Below are 15,082 nucleotides of genomic sequence, written 5' to 3' on the forward strand. Positions count from 1 at the left end.
CCAGGTACCGTATTAATGATGTCGTCTGTTGTGCTCCCTGTGTGTGTTTGTGCCATGTGTGTGTGTGCGCACATCTGCGTGCTGCAGCTCTTCGTACCCACCCAGGTGTCTAGCGTTTGTCTCTCTGCTGGTAGATTTTTTTTTATCTGCGTCTGTTCCCCGTTTGTCGTAGCTGTAGCCCCTGGTAGACTCCCTTAATAGAAGCCTTCCATTTGCTGCTGGCGCTGGTGGCTGATAGCGATGAAGAGGGGGGGGGGAGCCTGCGCAAATTTGGATTCATGCGCGTCATTTTCCCGCATTATCCTGCTTTTTTGCAGCACCACGACAGAGGAATGATAAACATCACTCCGGCTGTGATTATGGGCCTGTGAGCTGAGATAATGACAATAATTTTGCTGATTGATCTCGAGAGCCGCGGCCCCTCCGCTGATGCGCCTGATAATGGTATTGACTGCCTTCAGGCTGTATGGATTATTATTATTATTATTGTCATTATTATCATCATCAACTCCAGGGGGGCGTGGCTCTTCCGGGTGCTACATCATCACCTCCGACGGCGTCACGGTGCAATCACGGTCTCAGGACGAGTGCCCGAGCGAGAATCCCCGATTTCGATTCCGGGAAGAGGTTTAATGAGATCAGTGGCGCAGGTGTCGAAGCGGTCGGACCTGGCGAGGAACGCCAGAGCCTGGAGAACAGACCTGCCACTCTCGGCTGCAGAAAAAGCCCCGCCGCCTATTTTTAGAGCCGTCCTTTGTGACAAGGCGCTCTGCTCCAGTGGCGCAGCCATACAAAAGCCTCCGTTTTCAACAGACGCCGTTTGGGGAAGCTGGAGAGGTGGTGGGTGTTGTGTGGGGGCGGGGGGGCTGCAGTGGTTTTAAAAAGAAATGGTGGATGGGTTTCATGGCCACAGCTCAGGCTGCTTGTGCAGCAGTTTTTAGGCTGTAGTGTTGATTGTAATGATTGATATGATTGATTTGGTCACAAGAAATACATGTAAAATGAAAAAAAAGTCTATTATATTTTCAGCTGGATGTGTCTCGTTTCCTGGCATCGCTGGCTCGCACTTTGTAACACGGCTGAATTTTGGCGTCCTGCAGTTGAGAGAAATCGGTGACTCGTTCGCAGGCGTCTGCGCTTCGTTTCGCAGCCGTCGTTACAGAGCTCACGAGCTCGCTGACATTTGATGTGCTTTTCATGTCAGTTTTGACATTCAAAGACCTTTTTGAAAGTTGAGTATTTTCAAAGCAGTTTGACGGCTGACATTTATTTTCCATGGTAATGAGCCTGCGTTGCTGAGATAACAAATCACAGTGTGTGTGTGTGTGTGTGTGTGTGTGTGTGTGTGTGTGTGTGCGTGTGCGTGTGTGTGTGTGCGTTTCCCCCCTCACACACTTTTTTTTTTCTTTTTGTTTACGTCAAATCAGAATCTGATCTGAAGCAGTTCAGAGACGATGCCTCGGATCTGTTTCGCTCATGTCAGACAGAACTGCGGTGTGAGTGCTGTGGACCATCAACCAGACTGCTGAAGGTCTCAGGTTATAAGCGTTGGAAGATCGTAGCCTTGCCTTCAGATTTATCAAAAGAAATTAATCTCTTATCAGCTTGGAATATATTTTTGAAGCATGCTGCTCTGTGATGAGTGGCCATTTAGAAAGTTGCCCCATAAGCATACAAATCACAGATAAGGTTTTAAGAGCACAATGATAATCTAATTCTATTCAGGTCACTTATAATTATCATAAAAGTTTTACTTTTTTTTTTTTTTTTTTGCTAAATAAGCCACAGACTCAAAAAGTGAGAGCTTCATTCCCGAGTACTTGAACAAAATCCTCTCACAGACATTTGTGCCCTCATTGTAGTCTAGATATTCCTTTCCAATTACAAATCTTGTAACCAGCGGTGAGAGTAGAAACTCCGAGGCCACGCTGCTGTGGTAAGCAGAACATAGTTACTCCACAGTTACTCCAGAGTTACTCATCCCACCGATGCAGTGGTGCAGTTAAAGACTTCCCACTCCGTAACCTGTCGCTGTTAATCTACAACCCGACCCGGAAACATCGAGTCACTGATCGGTGTGTCGCTCGCTTCTCAACAGCCTAACTTCGCTACTTATTTACCAAGACTTCCTTTCTCTTGACACACTTTTTCTCTCTCTCTCCCCCCACCCCCTTTGTCTTTTTGATGTACTTGTGTAACTCGCGGCGGGCGCGCGGCAGCCTGACAGATGTTTTGCCCTTGTGAAACGCACCAGCGTAATCTTTTCCAAACGTGCCTGGCTGCCGCTTGCCTCTTGTCAAATTATTTCCAGAGCTGCGCGTGTGCAGGTGAAGAGGAAAAAAAAATAAAAAGGGGGGGGGGAACAGTTTGACGGATGAAATAATCCCGTGGGCTGGATGGAGCCGCAGCGAAAGTGCAGCCTCTTTATTAGATCATCCCTCTGGTCCTAACAATGCTATTTAGAGCTGCTGTAATGGGACCAGCCTGCAGGATGAATGCGCGGCGCCTGGGGCCGGGAGGGGCTGAGTTCTTCCTCTACGCCGAGGAGCCTCGGTCGTCGGATGAGAAAGTGTCGGAAAGACGGCTGTCATCACAGCCGCCAGGTTGTCGGGGTTGACCTCCACAGTAGCCAGTGTGTCAAAACCAGTCTGACTCTAGTCACTATTTAAGGTGAAACTCATCGGCCAATCACCTTTGGAGTTTTGCCCCCAACTCTCTACCTGTCCCCCCCCGCCCCCATGGACAAACAGTCTGTGAGTGCTGTAAAATTATGTCTAAAGGATTAGGGAAGCCATCCATCTCACGGTCCCTCTGATGAACATTGTACTTTTCTGTGTCGCAAACTATGTATAATTGAGCGACACACCGACCGGCGTGTGTTTTCACTTGTAAAGCTCCATCGTTGCCGTCGTTTTCCATCTCGATATCGAGAGGCCGGCCCGCTGCTGCTCTCAGAGCGAAGGAAAGGGAAGACCGTTTGTCGTTTTTTCCAATTTAATTATGCTCCCGACTGTGATGTCGACTCGCTCTGGACAAACACGTCCCCTTTAGAAGTGTGCAGGAAAGTGTGTCAAATCTGAAGCGCTCCTCTGGCCTGCGCTCGCCGTGCCGCTGCATTATTAAAGCTAGCCCCTAGTGTTTCCTTCCTCGGCTGGAACGTGCGAGAGCCAGAGCGAAGTCTCGCAGCGCTGATTGTCGTTGTTGAGAAACCAAAACGATATGAAGAGCTAATCTTCACGCAGTTGGTTTAGGGCCTCTTTGTCCTCCCCTGCAGTTCTGTTTGTGTACGATTTTAAATGTTTAAAAGGTTTTCGAACCCAGCGCTTATAAACTTGACGGCTCAAACGAAAGGCCACCAAAGTAATTACTGTTTGATTAATTGGGCAATTTTGACATAATGGGCATCAGCCAATGCTTGGAATAATAAGGCTGATTAAAAACATGCATAACAGCCATATGTTTGCAAAGGTTTGTAAAGGTTGTTCAAGACAAAACGGATCGCCGCTGTCAAATGCACCGCCACATATTTCATTTTATTTTTGCGCAGATCACTTGAAGTCCTATTCAAAATAAGCAGAGCAGAGTGCGTTTGCTTAAGAAAACGGATGTGCATATTTTTTCCCTTTTGTTTTAAGGTTCACCGAAGTTCAGCGGTTTTTATTTTTCAGCCGTTTTCATCATCATCATGATGATTATTAAAAATGCATTTTCATCAGATGAATGAACAAAAAAAAGAGATTGGCTTAGAGCCAGTCTACTCTAGATATCGGCGCTAGCAGCTGAAGAGCCAAACTGGCTCGACCTCGAGCTAAAATTACCAGCGAAACGCTGAAAAAGTGAACTGTTGAATCGGTTCCTTGAGATGGAAATCCAATATTTCTCTACTTTATTCCGACCCACGCACTTACCGTACTTGAAACACTAGTCTGTGTGTGTGTGTGCGTGTAGCCTGCGTTGGTGCACGGCTGCGCTCTCTCCAGCAGTGTGTCGAGGATTTCACGGCTGTGGCGCCACACATCAGCGAGCAGAACGCCACCACGTGGCCCCGTGACCGCATGGAACCAGGGTTCACAGTCTGTTTACCAGAGCCAGACAGCTGCCCCTCCCCCACCACTCCACCCTATGCATTTAGCATGCGCTGGAATTGAACGCGAGTGCATTACTGTGATCCTTAAGTGGCGTTTTAACGTCTCTGTCGCAGTCCCGGAAGATCGATGTTCCCCCGACTCCTTCGCTTTCACGTCACGCCTGCGATTAGCCGGTGAGGAGGGGGAAAAAAATGATTAATTGGCTCGTTTGTTCCTAGAAAGCTTTAAATAAAGGAGGGGGGGGTTGGGTCGGAAGGTCTTCGGTGCCGAGTTCATTCCCCAGACGGGACCCGGCATTGCCTCGGTGATGTAATGATGCCCCGCTCTTGCCCCTTCCTCCCCCCTCGGCGACTGTTACAGACACTAATTATCGGGCCGTGCGAGCGCAGCACCTGAGCTTTTTCCTTGTTGTTGTGATACATTACATCATGGCTGGGGGCAGGAGAGGTGATGTCATCCCAGGTCTCCAGCTTCCCTCCCCCACACTGCCTCCCACTCGGCTCCCCACCACTTTGACTCGCCGTGCAGTCATTGGCTGCTTCTCTTTAGCGCAGGCGAGTCAAAGCAGGCGAGTCTGGCCTTTTTAAAATATGCAACACAAACAAAACGATATCTGGCCGATTTTATTTATTTATTTAGGATGAAGCTGAGGTTTCAGCACCACCGTTGTCGTTGTGAATCTGGATGTTGCTGCTGAACTCATTCGGTGTCAGGTTATTTTATTGAGGTGTTGTTTGAATTGTCAAACTCCAGATTCTGTCAGTCAGTTTGGTGGCTGTCGTCAGTTATCAACCAATCATATTCTTTTAACGCAGGACACCAATGGAAATTCTGTATCTTTCCAGACATTTTAATAATTAGTCTTGTTTGGATGTTCAGTTGTGAGGTGCATACTGGCCACTGTTTAAAAATGATTTTCAACCACTCATTTTCTCACTTTATCATTTTAACTGAACGCTCAAAAATATTCTTTACAGAATACGGAATGCATTTTACGGGGGTGAAAAGTGACATTTTGCTGCATCAAAAATAAACCACGGCTTCCTGGTTTGGTTGTGAGCGTGCGCACTGACGACTGATCATTCTGGGATGTGGATGCGAGCGGCTCTGTTGTCGTCACTGTTGTCGTCGGCCCCTGAACTCTCATTGTCTCGCCGTTTGTCTTTTTCCGTCGTCTCGAGCGCCGTCCTCGCATCTCAATATCTGAAACCTCCTCTCCCTCGAGGTTCATCCTGCCACCTCAACACGCACCCTCTCTATTTCATACACGTACATATGTATAGACGGCGTGCACGTCACAAGGCGGACGCTGCTGTTTGAGCCGCGTGCACGGCGGTGACGCAGCTGCTCATTGTAGTACAGCTGAATATGAAGTCTGTTTTACACACTCTCTCTCCCTCTCATCTCCTCCTCCTCCACCTCTCCCTCCTCCATTTGGTCTCGCTGCCTCCGTCGCCACAGCAACTGAAAGCCCTGGAGGGTGTGTAGCGGGGGCTGGGTGGTGGCAGCGGTGTGTGTGTGTGTGTGTGTGTGTGTGTGTGTGTGTGTGTGTGTGTGTGTGTGTGTGTGTGTGTGTGTGTGTGTGTGTGTGTGTGCGCGCGTGTGTGTGTGCGTGCGCTTGTGCGCTCACCCGGTTGCCATGGCTATTCCAGCTGAGTGACAGTGTCGGTGTGACATCACGGATGGCAGCCGGCGTGCGATGGTTCCTCCCTACACTTTTACTATTATTTCTTCTTCTTCCCCTATTTTTTTCTTTTTGCGACGCTCTCTCCTTCAAGCCCTGCATGCACGGGCAGGAAGGGAAGAGGCTCGCTTGTGCCGACGGTAGCGTGGATAACGGCGTCACTCCCGCTGCGTTACTCGTCCGTCTCTCTTCTTCTCCTCTTTCAACCCCTCTATCTGCACCCCGGCTGATGCGGGGGTGGGGGGTGGGGGTCATGTTGGAAGTCCCTGCAGGCTGCTGTATAGTGGCTGCTCTTACAGCATCACTGTCTGCCAGGGGAGGAGGAGGTCCTAACGCCCCCCAACCCCCGCCTCACCCACCCCCACTCCCCTCCTCCACCCTTGACACACATACACACTTCTTCCTCCCCCCTCCCCCCTCCTCTGCCTCACCCCCACCCCCCCCCAAACAAACCGCTGCCTTGCGACGTACAGTACCTCGGCTGAGGCTGCGGGCGTCTCGGTCTTCAAATAACGTAATGGTGCATGAAGGCGTCTGCGTGCGCGCGTGCGTCCGCGCGCGCCCGTAGCTTCCCCCACCACCACCCACCCCCCTTCCCTCTCCTCTCCGCCTCCTCTCCCCGGGTGGAGGGAGGGAGGGCAGGCAGAAGAGAGGCGGATAGAGAAGAGGGAAGGCGGAGGGAAGCGAACGTGAGTGAAAGTGTCAGCCATTTTTTTCAACATTTTTTTTTTACATCCCGTTTTTTGATTTCTGCTTCGTTTTTTTATATATTATATATCTTTTTATTTTATTTTATTTTATTATATTTTTACATCGTCGTGACGTGACGCGACGCTCCGACCGAAGATGTCGTTGCCCAGCTCGCTGAGCGCAGAAGCCGGCGCTTGAACGGATTGAACGGATATATCCATTTCCTTCCCCCCCTCGCGTTTCTCTTCTTCCGTGGATTGAAGAGGGTTTTTTTTCCCCTGCGGGAAGCAGCGGGGCGCCGCGACGGAGCAACCGAGGAGTACGACCGTGTGACGGTTCCTCCCTGTATTATACAGCCGCCGCCGCCTCCCTACAGAGAGACGGCGCAGCCAGCCGGGGGGTGAGGAGGGGAGGAGGAGAGGAGGAGGAGGAGAGAGAGGGCAGGCTGGAAGATGGGGGTCCGCGCCTCTGCCTAGAGAAGCTCCGGGATGTTAGATTTCTAGCTCGGCGCACATAATTCTTTTTCCCCCCCTCCATTATGAAACCATTAGCAGCATCAGACAGCAATGGTGTCCCGAGCCAGCAAGATAAAACCCCGGTAAGTGTCCAATTGACGCGCGTCGTTCTCCACATTTCTCACCCCCACACGCACCCGCCCCGCTCCCCTCGTTTATGACCCCGCCGAGATATGATTACCGGCTCCGTAATGGGCGTGCATCGGATTTCCGTCGAGGGGGTGGGAGGTGTCCGTCCGAGATGAATGAACGCCGGGCCGGGGCCGGGGTTGGGGCCAGGGCCGGGGACGCGGACGACGCGGCGGCCAGAGGCTGACGGTCCCCCGATGGTCGAGGCTCCGTGTGTGTGTGTGTCAGTCAGTGTGTGTTGTATTCGAAACGGCCGCCATGTGCTCGCTGTCACTCGCTCGCTCGCGCGCGCCGCCAAACGCGCGCACGTGAATAATAAAAGGGCCCCTGTTGACGTTACAGCCATCGCACGTAACCGTCTTATCACTCGAAGCGACTTTTATTACCTTTACGTCGTCTCTGCTTTTGAGTAATGGATGCGGCGTCGGTGCTTGTTTAAGCTGGTATAAGACCGTGTGTGCTTATTTCTTCATTTTGCCCTGCGTGAAGCAAACGCGCATGCACACACAGCGCTGCAAAATTCGTGTGTGTGTGTGTGTGTGTGTGTGTGTGTGTGTGTGTGTGTGTGTGTGTGTGTGTTTAACGAGCGACGTGGCTCGCCCCCTCATTATGTTTTACGACGGTCTGAGGTGACAACATTAGATTGTAGGCCCATGAAATTACCACGCCGGGTGTCATTTGAACAGGACATAAAAAAAAAAAAATGCCCAAGATAAATCGGGGTGTTTAGGTGGGAGTGATGTCATGCGTGCTGTCAGGACACTGCCCTAATTTTTTTTTTTTTTGCGTCATGACGTGAAACTTCCCATCCATAATCTACAGTAAATACGTGTCAGCGCTGCTCCTGACCGCACTGTGATGGATGTCCAGTGTTTAGTCTGGTCCTCCTCCTCCTGCTGCCGCTGCTATAGCGGTAGCGGCGCTGTCCGTGGTGCTGGAGGAAGCCCAGGCAGCGCCAGCAGACACTCGGAGGTCCGAGCTGATCTGCACTTGAACGCTAAACGGATTGATCGGCTGTCAGCGCTGCTGGTATCGCTCGCACACCGGGGACCACACACACGCACACGCACGCGCACGCAGGGAGGCAGAGCTGTACGTCACTCTGGCAGACCGTGTCTGGAAAGCAGAGTGTAACGCATGTGACATAGTCGATGATCTATTCCATCCAGTTTACCCAGTTACGATTGGCAAGCATGCAGACAACCTTTTGGCTTACATGAGATATTTTTGTTGTCTCTCGACATTGCAACATTGTTAATTTGACAATTTGTACACATTTATTTCCTATTACTGTTTCAGTTCAGCTTCAGTTGGGATTTGTTCCATTATCTGATTACAGCACAGTCTCAGTGTGATACTCGGTGCCAAATATGAATCACATTGGCTTACATTACGTGTATAGTCCAATTTTATTAGCTCCATGCTGTCGAACAGTGTCCATTTTCTTAGTTATCCAGCCTAAGATTCAAATTTGAGTATCCTTAAAATTTTCTGGGGCTCGCTGCTTTAATTCGGAGGCTCTTGTGCGTAGGACATAGTCATAATTAAAGCGCTGTCATTAGCATGATCAAACAAACAGCTCAACACGCCCCTTTGCTCAGATATGAGTTTGCTTATTTTTTCATGTCCAGCTCCGTGCCTCTGCACCCTTCATTTAATTTTTGGTATCTATTTTTTTTTTTTTTTTTAGCATACAGATGTAGGCTTGTGTAAATATTCATTCATCCCGGTGGGTAGCCCACCAAGGGTAGAGTCAATAACAGCCACCAGATCTTATTACGGTAATGACATCCCTACGGTAGGCTTATGACCATTGGCCGCGAGATGTTTAATTCCCTAATTGCTTCTCGTTCCTCTGGAGACTCGTGAGTTTTATTCTTATGGCTGCATCTTTACTGCAGGCAGGGACATCGCAGTGCAATTCATGTTGATATATTGGCTTATGATGGATGTTTATGACTTTATCTTTTGGCAATTGCGCGGCTGTGAAGGCCGTCTCCTTGTCTGCGAACGTTTTATTCAATTAATTGCCGTGTACTGAGGACCTGTGTCCCAAATCTTCTAGCCTCGCAGGGCTCGGATAATAAATCAGGTAGAAATTGTTGCTAGTTGTGGATAGGTCATGCCCTCAATATTACATTTTTTATTCTTTATTAACCTGACATTGTGTCACTCATATTCTATGTTATGTTTTTTTTGGCAGTTTTCACGTTCATATTTTTTCAGTAGGCGCAATCGTAATGGACAGTGTAAGAGCACCTTCTGTTTTACCTCAAGTGCTGGCATGCATGCGGTTGGTGGAGTTCTGACCAGGAAGGGAAAGCCCAGAGAGCATATCAGGTCCATTTAATCGGACACCCTGCCGAAAGGGTTTTAATCTCTTGATCCGAGAAGCCGCGGAAGTGAGAAGCGGCTGTCGCTGCCACGGTCAGGGGAAACTCTGGGAGACGACTAAGTGTTGGCAGCTCGTCATTCAGGAGGCCAAAGCCAAAACCGCACATTCTTCCATGACACTTACAATCTTAAAATCCCTGTGCGGCTCCATTTTTTTTATTTTTTTTTTTCTAATTCTGATAGATTATTTTTGATTTCTTATGCCAGCAGACGGGAATGCTCCTCTGTGAACAAACAGGCTTTTAAGTGTTGCAATATTTAGTTTTGCCTGAACAACTACAACATTGCACTTCTAGCGTATATAGCAGCACCGACTCATCCCCAGCAGATAACGGCACTAAGGAGATTGAGCGCCAGCCATCAGTGCTTCCACCCAGGGCTTCCGCGCAGCAATCTAGGTCATTAGGTCTACTGTGTGATTTAGGGAGCGCCACATCTGCTCGCATGCAGGCGGAACTGTGGCGTTGCAGCTCGAGCATTAAGGCGATGCCTAATCCTCCTGTCACAGCTGATCGTACGTGCTCTCAGCCGGTGGTTTCGCCGGGTTCACTTGGTTCTTGCATGCGTGCGTGGAAGAGAGGGAGTTCACTGGGTTTGCTGCTGAGGGGCCTTTATAAAGGTAGGAAGATAATTGTGTTTTAATGATTTGCTTGCTGATGAGAATATTGTTAGGACATTTGTAACCGTTGCGTGCTGGTCCAGATTCTGCTGATTAATTCTGGCTAAACTGTGCATGGATTTCCCCCCGTCGCCCTGCCATTGATAAGACAAGCCTAAGGAGTGAGTTCTACTGTCTCACTGACATCTATCACTGTTTCCTGCATGGCCACATTGCCAGGAAGGTCAGTGGATCATGCCTGCACTGAACGGACCGTGCCTTATTGACCCACCGACAGACAGCTGACCCAAATGAGCGGAGTGAACAGATTAAGTGTTTATTATCCCCTCCCTTTATCCCTCACTCCATCCCTATTCTATATCACTCCCTCTCTTGGAGGGGGAGGAGCCGGCAGTGGGCGGAGCCGTGTTGGCTGCTTGTGGCGACCAGTTGGTGTATTGTTATTGACATTTCAGACCCAGATCACCGCACGGCTGAAGGGTTTTATCGACGCACGCGCCACATGGCGCCTGCCGCACTCTCAGTAATGAAAATGTTCCTTAACTCAGCCACAGTGCACTTTGATTCATTTGCATGTGCCACCAGAATTTCGAGAACAATTGAAGCGTCGCCTTTGACGCCAATGTTTGCTTGGAATTTCCCACGTGGATCCCAAATCCACACTGTTCTTACTATACAGCTCTCAGGTTTAATAGCCGTGAGTTACCACTGGATCTAAATGTGGTACTGAAACTTTATAGCTTACTTCACCCTGAATAAAATGCACTCACATAAACTTGTCTTGTCATTTTATTGGGGTGACACAACGGCTGCGTGCAATATGAATATTGAGTTAGTGGTGCTGTGTCTCGTTTAGCTTTTAGGTTCTATTTCTTTTTGCAGCTGGTAAAGTAATATTATTTCAGAATAACAAATGAGATGTAGCAGACACAAAATAAACTGGTGTGTCTGGAGAGCAGCTATATGCTGGTGCAGTTGTAGGTGTTATTGATGCAGTTAAACCGCCGTGCTGTCGTGTGCAGCGTTTCCGTTCTCCTTTGGGACGCACAGTTCAAGCGAAGCATCGCGCAGCACACTGCCGATGGGTGCAGTCAAAAGGAAACATCTTATATCAATGAGTTTATCATGTTGGAAGGATACACAACAACACTGATGAAACGATTTTGCGACACAGAAAAAAAGCCTAAACAGACACGAAGATCCGTCACACTAACAGAGTAATGTCCACTTGATAATGGAAAACAACGCAGAAATCAGCTGGAGGCATTTAGAGCGAAGCTGCCCAGACAAGGGGATGGGAAATAGAGGGCTCACTGGGGTTAGTGACTGGCTGGTCCCAGGGCCCCACCATTTTAGTTAGTGCAGCCAGCCAGATAATTAAACGTGATGGCAATCTTTGACACAGTGTAGTCAGATCACACCTCAGTGCCGCTCTAGCGCTGCTGTCTGGCTCTCAATCTCTTGTCATCCACACACAAAGGCCTTTTGTGAATAGATATATCTCCTTTTTCTGCCCTCCCACCCCCCGACGCAGCTCAGAAAGATGTCTAAAATATCATCTGCCGATTCAATACGGCACAAAAACACCTTCACGCTCTTCACTTTTATTGCAACCATGCCTCACAGGGCAAACTATGAATATTAAGAGGATTTCTTATTTTATTATTTTTTTTTGACAGAACCAGTTTTCTAATATTCCACAGCGGTGATTCTGGCAGCGGCGGATGTTTTCCCCCCACCATTCCCAAAAACTCTTTAATTAAGTCGAAACGCAGACGAGCGCCTCAGAGTCTGTGACAAGACTTGTTTTCTTAGGAGAGCGTTCAAGAGCCTGCAATGGTTCAAACCCATTTACTTGCAAATGAAGCTCCCGAGATGTTATTCCGTCCGATTCATTCCATTTTTCATTAAAGTGGCATCAATATGTTGCAGCTGTTCGATTCGTATCCCGTTCCGCTCAGTGAAATTATTTAGTGCTCAAAGTTCATATCGGGGCAGAGAACGCCAAGCGCAGGGCACTTTATCTTTTCTGTTGGGAAGAGTTCTGGTGTAAATACATAGTTTTATCAACAAGGGGGGAAAAAAAAATGGGCGGTTGACATGAAAGACGGTGCTTGACCTTCTGTTATAGCGACCGCTGGGGTGCATTCTCAACCCCAGGTGCCTCTCTGATCTGCTCAGTAGCTGCCAGACCAGACAAGAGCTGCAGCTCTCAGGTGTGAATGTGGTCACGGCCGGCCAAATCTCCAAAGGCAAGCACTGCTCCGGCTGAAAAACCCCCACTTAATGAATAATAGACAAAAACAAATATGATTCACAGAGGCCACAATGACCGTAATAACCGTGCACCTTTTAATTCGGAAATCTCGCTCATCCGTCTTGCTAACCTCCAGTAGGTGGTTGGTTTGATGGTGGCTCCGTAATCCTTTGTTGGGAAACAAAAAAAAAAAAGAGGTGGGAGGTTCAAAAGCAAATCGCCTACTGCTCAAAGCAGCTCCAACAACCCACAGAGGAAGAACAGGCAGAGTGTTCTATCATGGGTTGTTGTTAGCAATGGCTGCTGCTAAACAGATTAGCATGGACGCTGCTGTAGCGGCAGTTTTTATCAGAGCTTGATGGCAATTGCACATTCGATGAAAAATGCAAAAATGACACCAAAGGCCTTTTTTTTTTTTTTTTTTTAGCAGACTTAATTGTTTTGTTTTCCTCTAGACTGACTGACTTTATTCAACCCAGCAGTGCCTGCTAGTAGACAGCCATGTATCACAGTCGCTAACCTGATTGTCGCGTTTGAACGCTGTTGTTGAACGCTTCAGCCCGCACTCTTTCCATTCTAAAAGCTGGATCTAAAGAAACCCTTGAAATCTCACTGCATATTTTGCATTGGCCTATTGAACTACAGCTGCAGCTAAATAGAACACCCTACAAAAATACGCACAGACTGTGCAGCTCTGATGTCACGAGATAAATGAAGCAACCCGAGTTAAAAACAGCCACATTTGGCTTTTCGGGGTGTAAAATTTGAATATTGATGTTCCTCCAGTGTTAGAAGTGGGACTGGAAAGGGCTCAGAGCACCCCCCACCCCTTCCTCCCCCCACCTAACATCAAATATATGTTGGTAAATAAAACATTTTTGCAATGAAATATTCAGCTGTATAGACGACGAACTAGTTTACGCTGTTTGCTTTAATCTGCTGTGCCACCCCCAAACCTTATTTCAACTTGATGATTTTCATTTAGAAGGACTTCATACTCTATGTGTGTATATGCACATAATAGATATACAGCATGTGTATATAATGCACAATATGAGGAAAACATGTTCAATGTGAAAAGCATGTTGAATATTTTTGTTAATACAAAACTCCTCAAAAAAAAAATCATTTTTTGGGGGTGCGCACTGCTAATGTAGAATCCCACTGAGAGATAACATTGATTATGTCGACCCGCCCCCCAAAAAAACACTTGTCAGCTGACAGATGACATTGAACCAGCCAAGCTGCATAGCAACATAGTGACTTCAACGGAGAACATTTTAATCTTTTTTTTTGTACCGCTCTACACTCCCCTGCATCTGCTTAAAGTCACTAGTTACGAACCTCAGCCTCGAGCATCTCCATGGGTGGTGGTCAGACTCCATCCGATTTGCCAAATATACTGTCACGCAAGGCTCGAACAGATGGTATGCTGAATATAATTTACTGCGGTTCAAACAGTTCTCTGTGGTGATTGTTGCATTTCGGATGATATCGCAGTAGTACGTTTTCCGATTGGTCTGCTGCCCTGAGGGATTCCAGTTTTAAGATGGTGCAAATTAACAGCATCTTTAACGTGACGGGCTCGGAAAAAGAGTGATTATTGTGTCTCATGCGAATCGTCTCATTCCAAGCCTTCTAAAACTGCTGCAAACCGCTGCACCCCTATGGTTGAAGAGATAGACACGACCAGATTTTAAGGAGTGGGAAGGAGTTTCTGATGTCCAAGTCACAAGAAACAGCTGCTGGCTCGTTCACTTCACAGATACAGTAATTACAGCACGTCTTTCTTGCACTATACGGCATGAATTACTCAACAGGGTTCCCCCTCCCGTTATCGCCGCTTCCATATTTAGGTTAAACAAGTGGCATGCATTAATTAGGTTGTTTCCTCGATGTGAGCAGCACTTGTTTTCTTAGCAGCTGCGGCACAGTTAACAGCCAGTCGAGAGCACTCATTATTATTTTTGTGACTTAGTACGCGCAACCCCGGAGGTTCTTCCTGTTTTCCAATCAGTGATCTGCAGGTCTGGTTGAAAGCTCCACACTACCTTAAAAACCTACCTATAAAAACCACCGTCCTTTTCCCCCGTGCTGTGTTAGCCTCAGTAAAACCCTGTGTATTTGCCTAATTTGGTAGACTATTCAATTAGCGTCTCTTGGTTTTCCCCTGCCTGCCTGCCTCCCTCTCGCTTTTGACAAGAAATTGTGTGTAAAGTTTAGCCCTTGCGAGGAAACTAATTAACGTGCTTTGTTCTGTTAACATTGTATTATCACGCGGCTGTGGAAGAAAGATTATCCCCCGTATTCACGAGTACAATGGAATCCGCCGGCGCTTTGGGCGACTTTTCTATTAAAAGTTAATGCAGCAATATGTACACACTTCTTCAGTTTTGTACGACTCTAGCAGTAAATATTCACGTGCTTTGCACGCGGCGGGCAGCGCGTCTGCAGGCGGCTGGCGGTAAACAATGCGAGCGTTGGCGGCTGGGCTGGCTGGTACTGATCATTTGTGTGTATGTTGTGTGTGTGTGTGTGTGTGTGTGTGTGTGTATATGTGCAGCTCCCTGCAGACTTCAGCAGACTTCACCTGGCCGACGGCTTGCACCCACAGGTGACCCACGTCTCCTCCAGCCACTCAGGATGTAGTATCACCAGCGACTCTGGAAGCAGCAGCCTATCAGACATCTACCAGGTAAGTAGCCG

General features: G+C 48.2%; 1 protein-coding gene across 11 annotated transcripts in view; it reads left to right on the forward strand.

Annotated features, from left to right (window-relative positions):
• The window catches only part of rapgef2b (Rap guanine nucleotide exchange factor 2b), a 97,303-nt gene that overhangs the window by 57,322 nt on the left and 24,899 nt on the right, over positions 1–15,082 (forward strand). For 8 of the 11 annotated variants that reach the window (XR_012929144.1, XR_012929145.1, XR_012929141.1 and 5 more), the window contains one exon: positions 14,940–15,071. The exons of 1 other annotated variant lie outside the window; for it this stretch is intronic. Coding sequence is in view for 2 of the 10 variants with exons in the window: in XM_076048215.1 (XP_075904330.1) it covers positions 14,940–15,071 (132 nt within the window). In the remaining 8 variants the exon portion in view is untranslated. Of the gene's footprint in view, positions 1–6,917; positions 7,061–14,939; positions 15,072–15,082 lie in introns of those variants that run through there. 2 more of the 11 variants (XR_012929148.1, XR_012929149.1) reach the window with 2 other exon arrangements.

The sequence above is a fragment of the Nelusetta ayraudi genome, unplaced genomic scaffold (genome assembly GCF_046127955.1).
Source record: "Nelusetta ayraudi isolate G7.1 ecotype Tasmania unplaced genomic scaffold, CSIRO-AGI_Nayr_v1 ptg000097l, whole genome shotgun sequence".
NCBI lineage: Eukaryota > Metazoa > Chordata > Actinopteri > Tetraodontiformes > Monacanthidae > Nelusetta > Nelusetta ayraudi.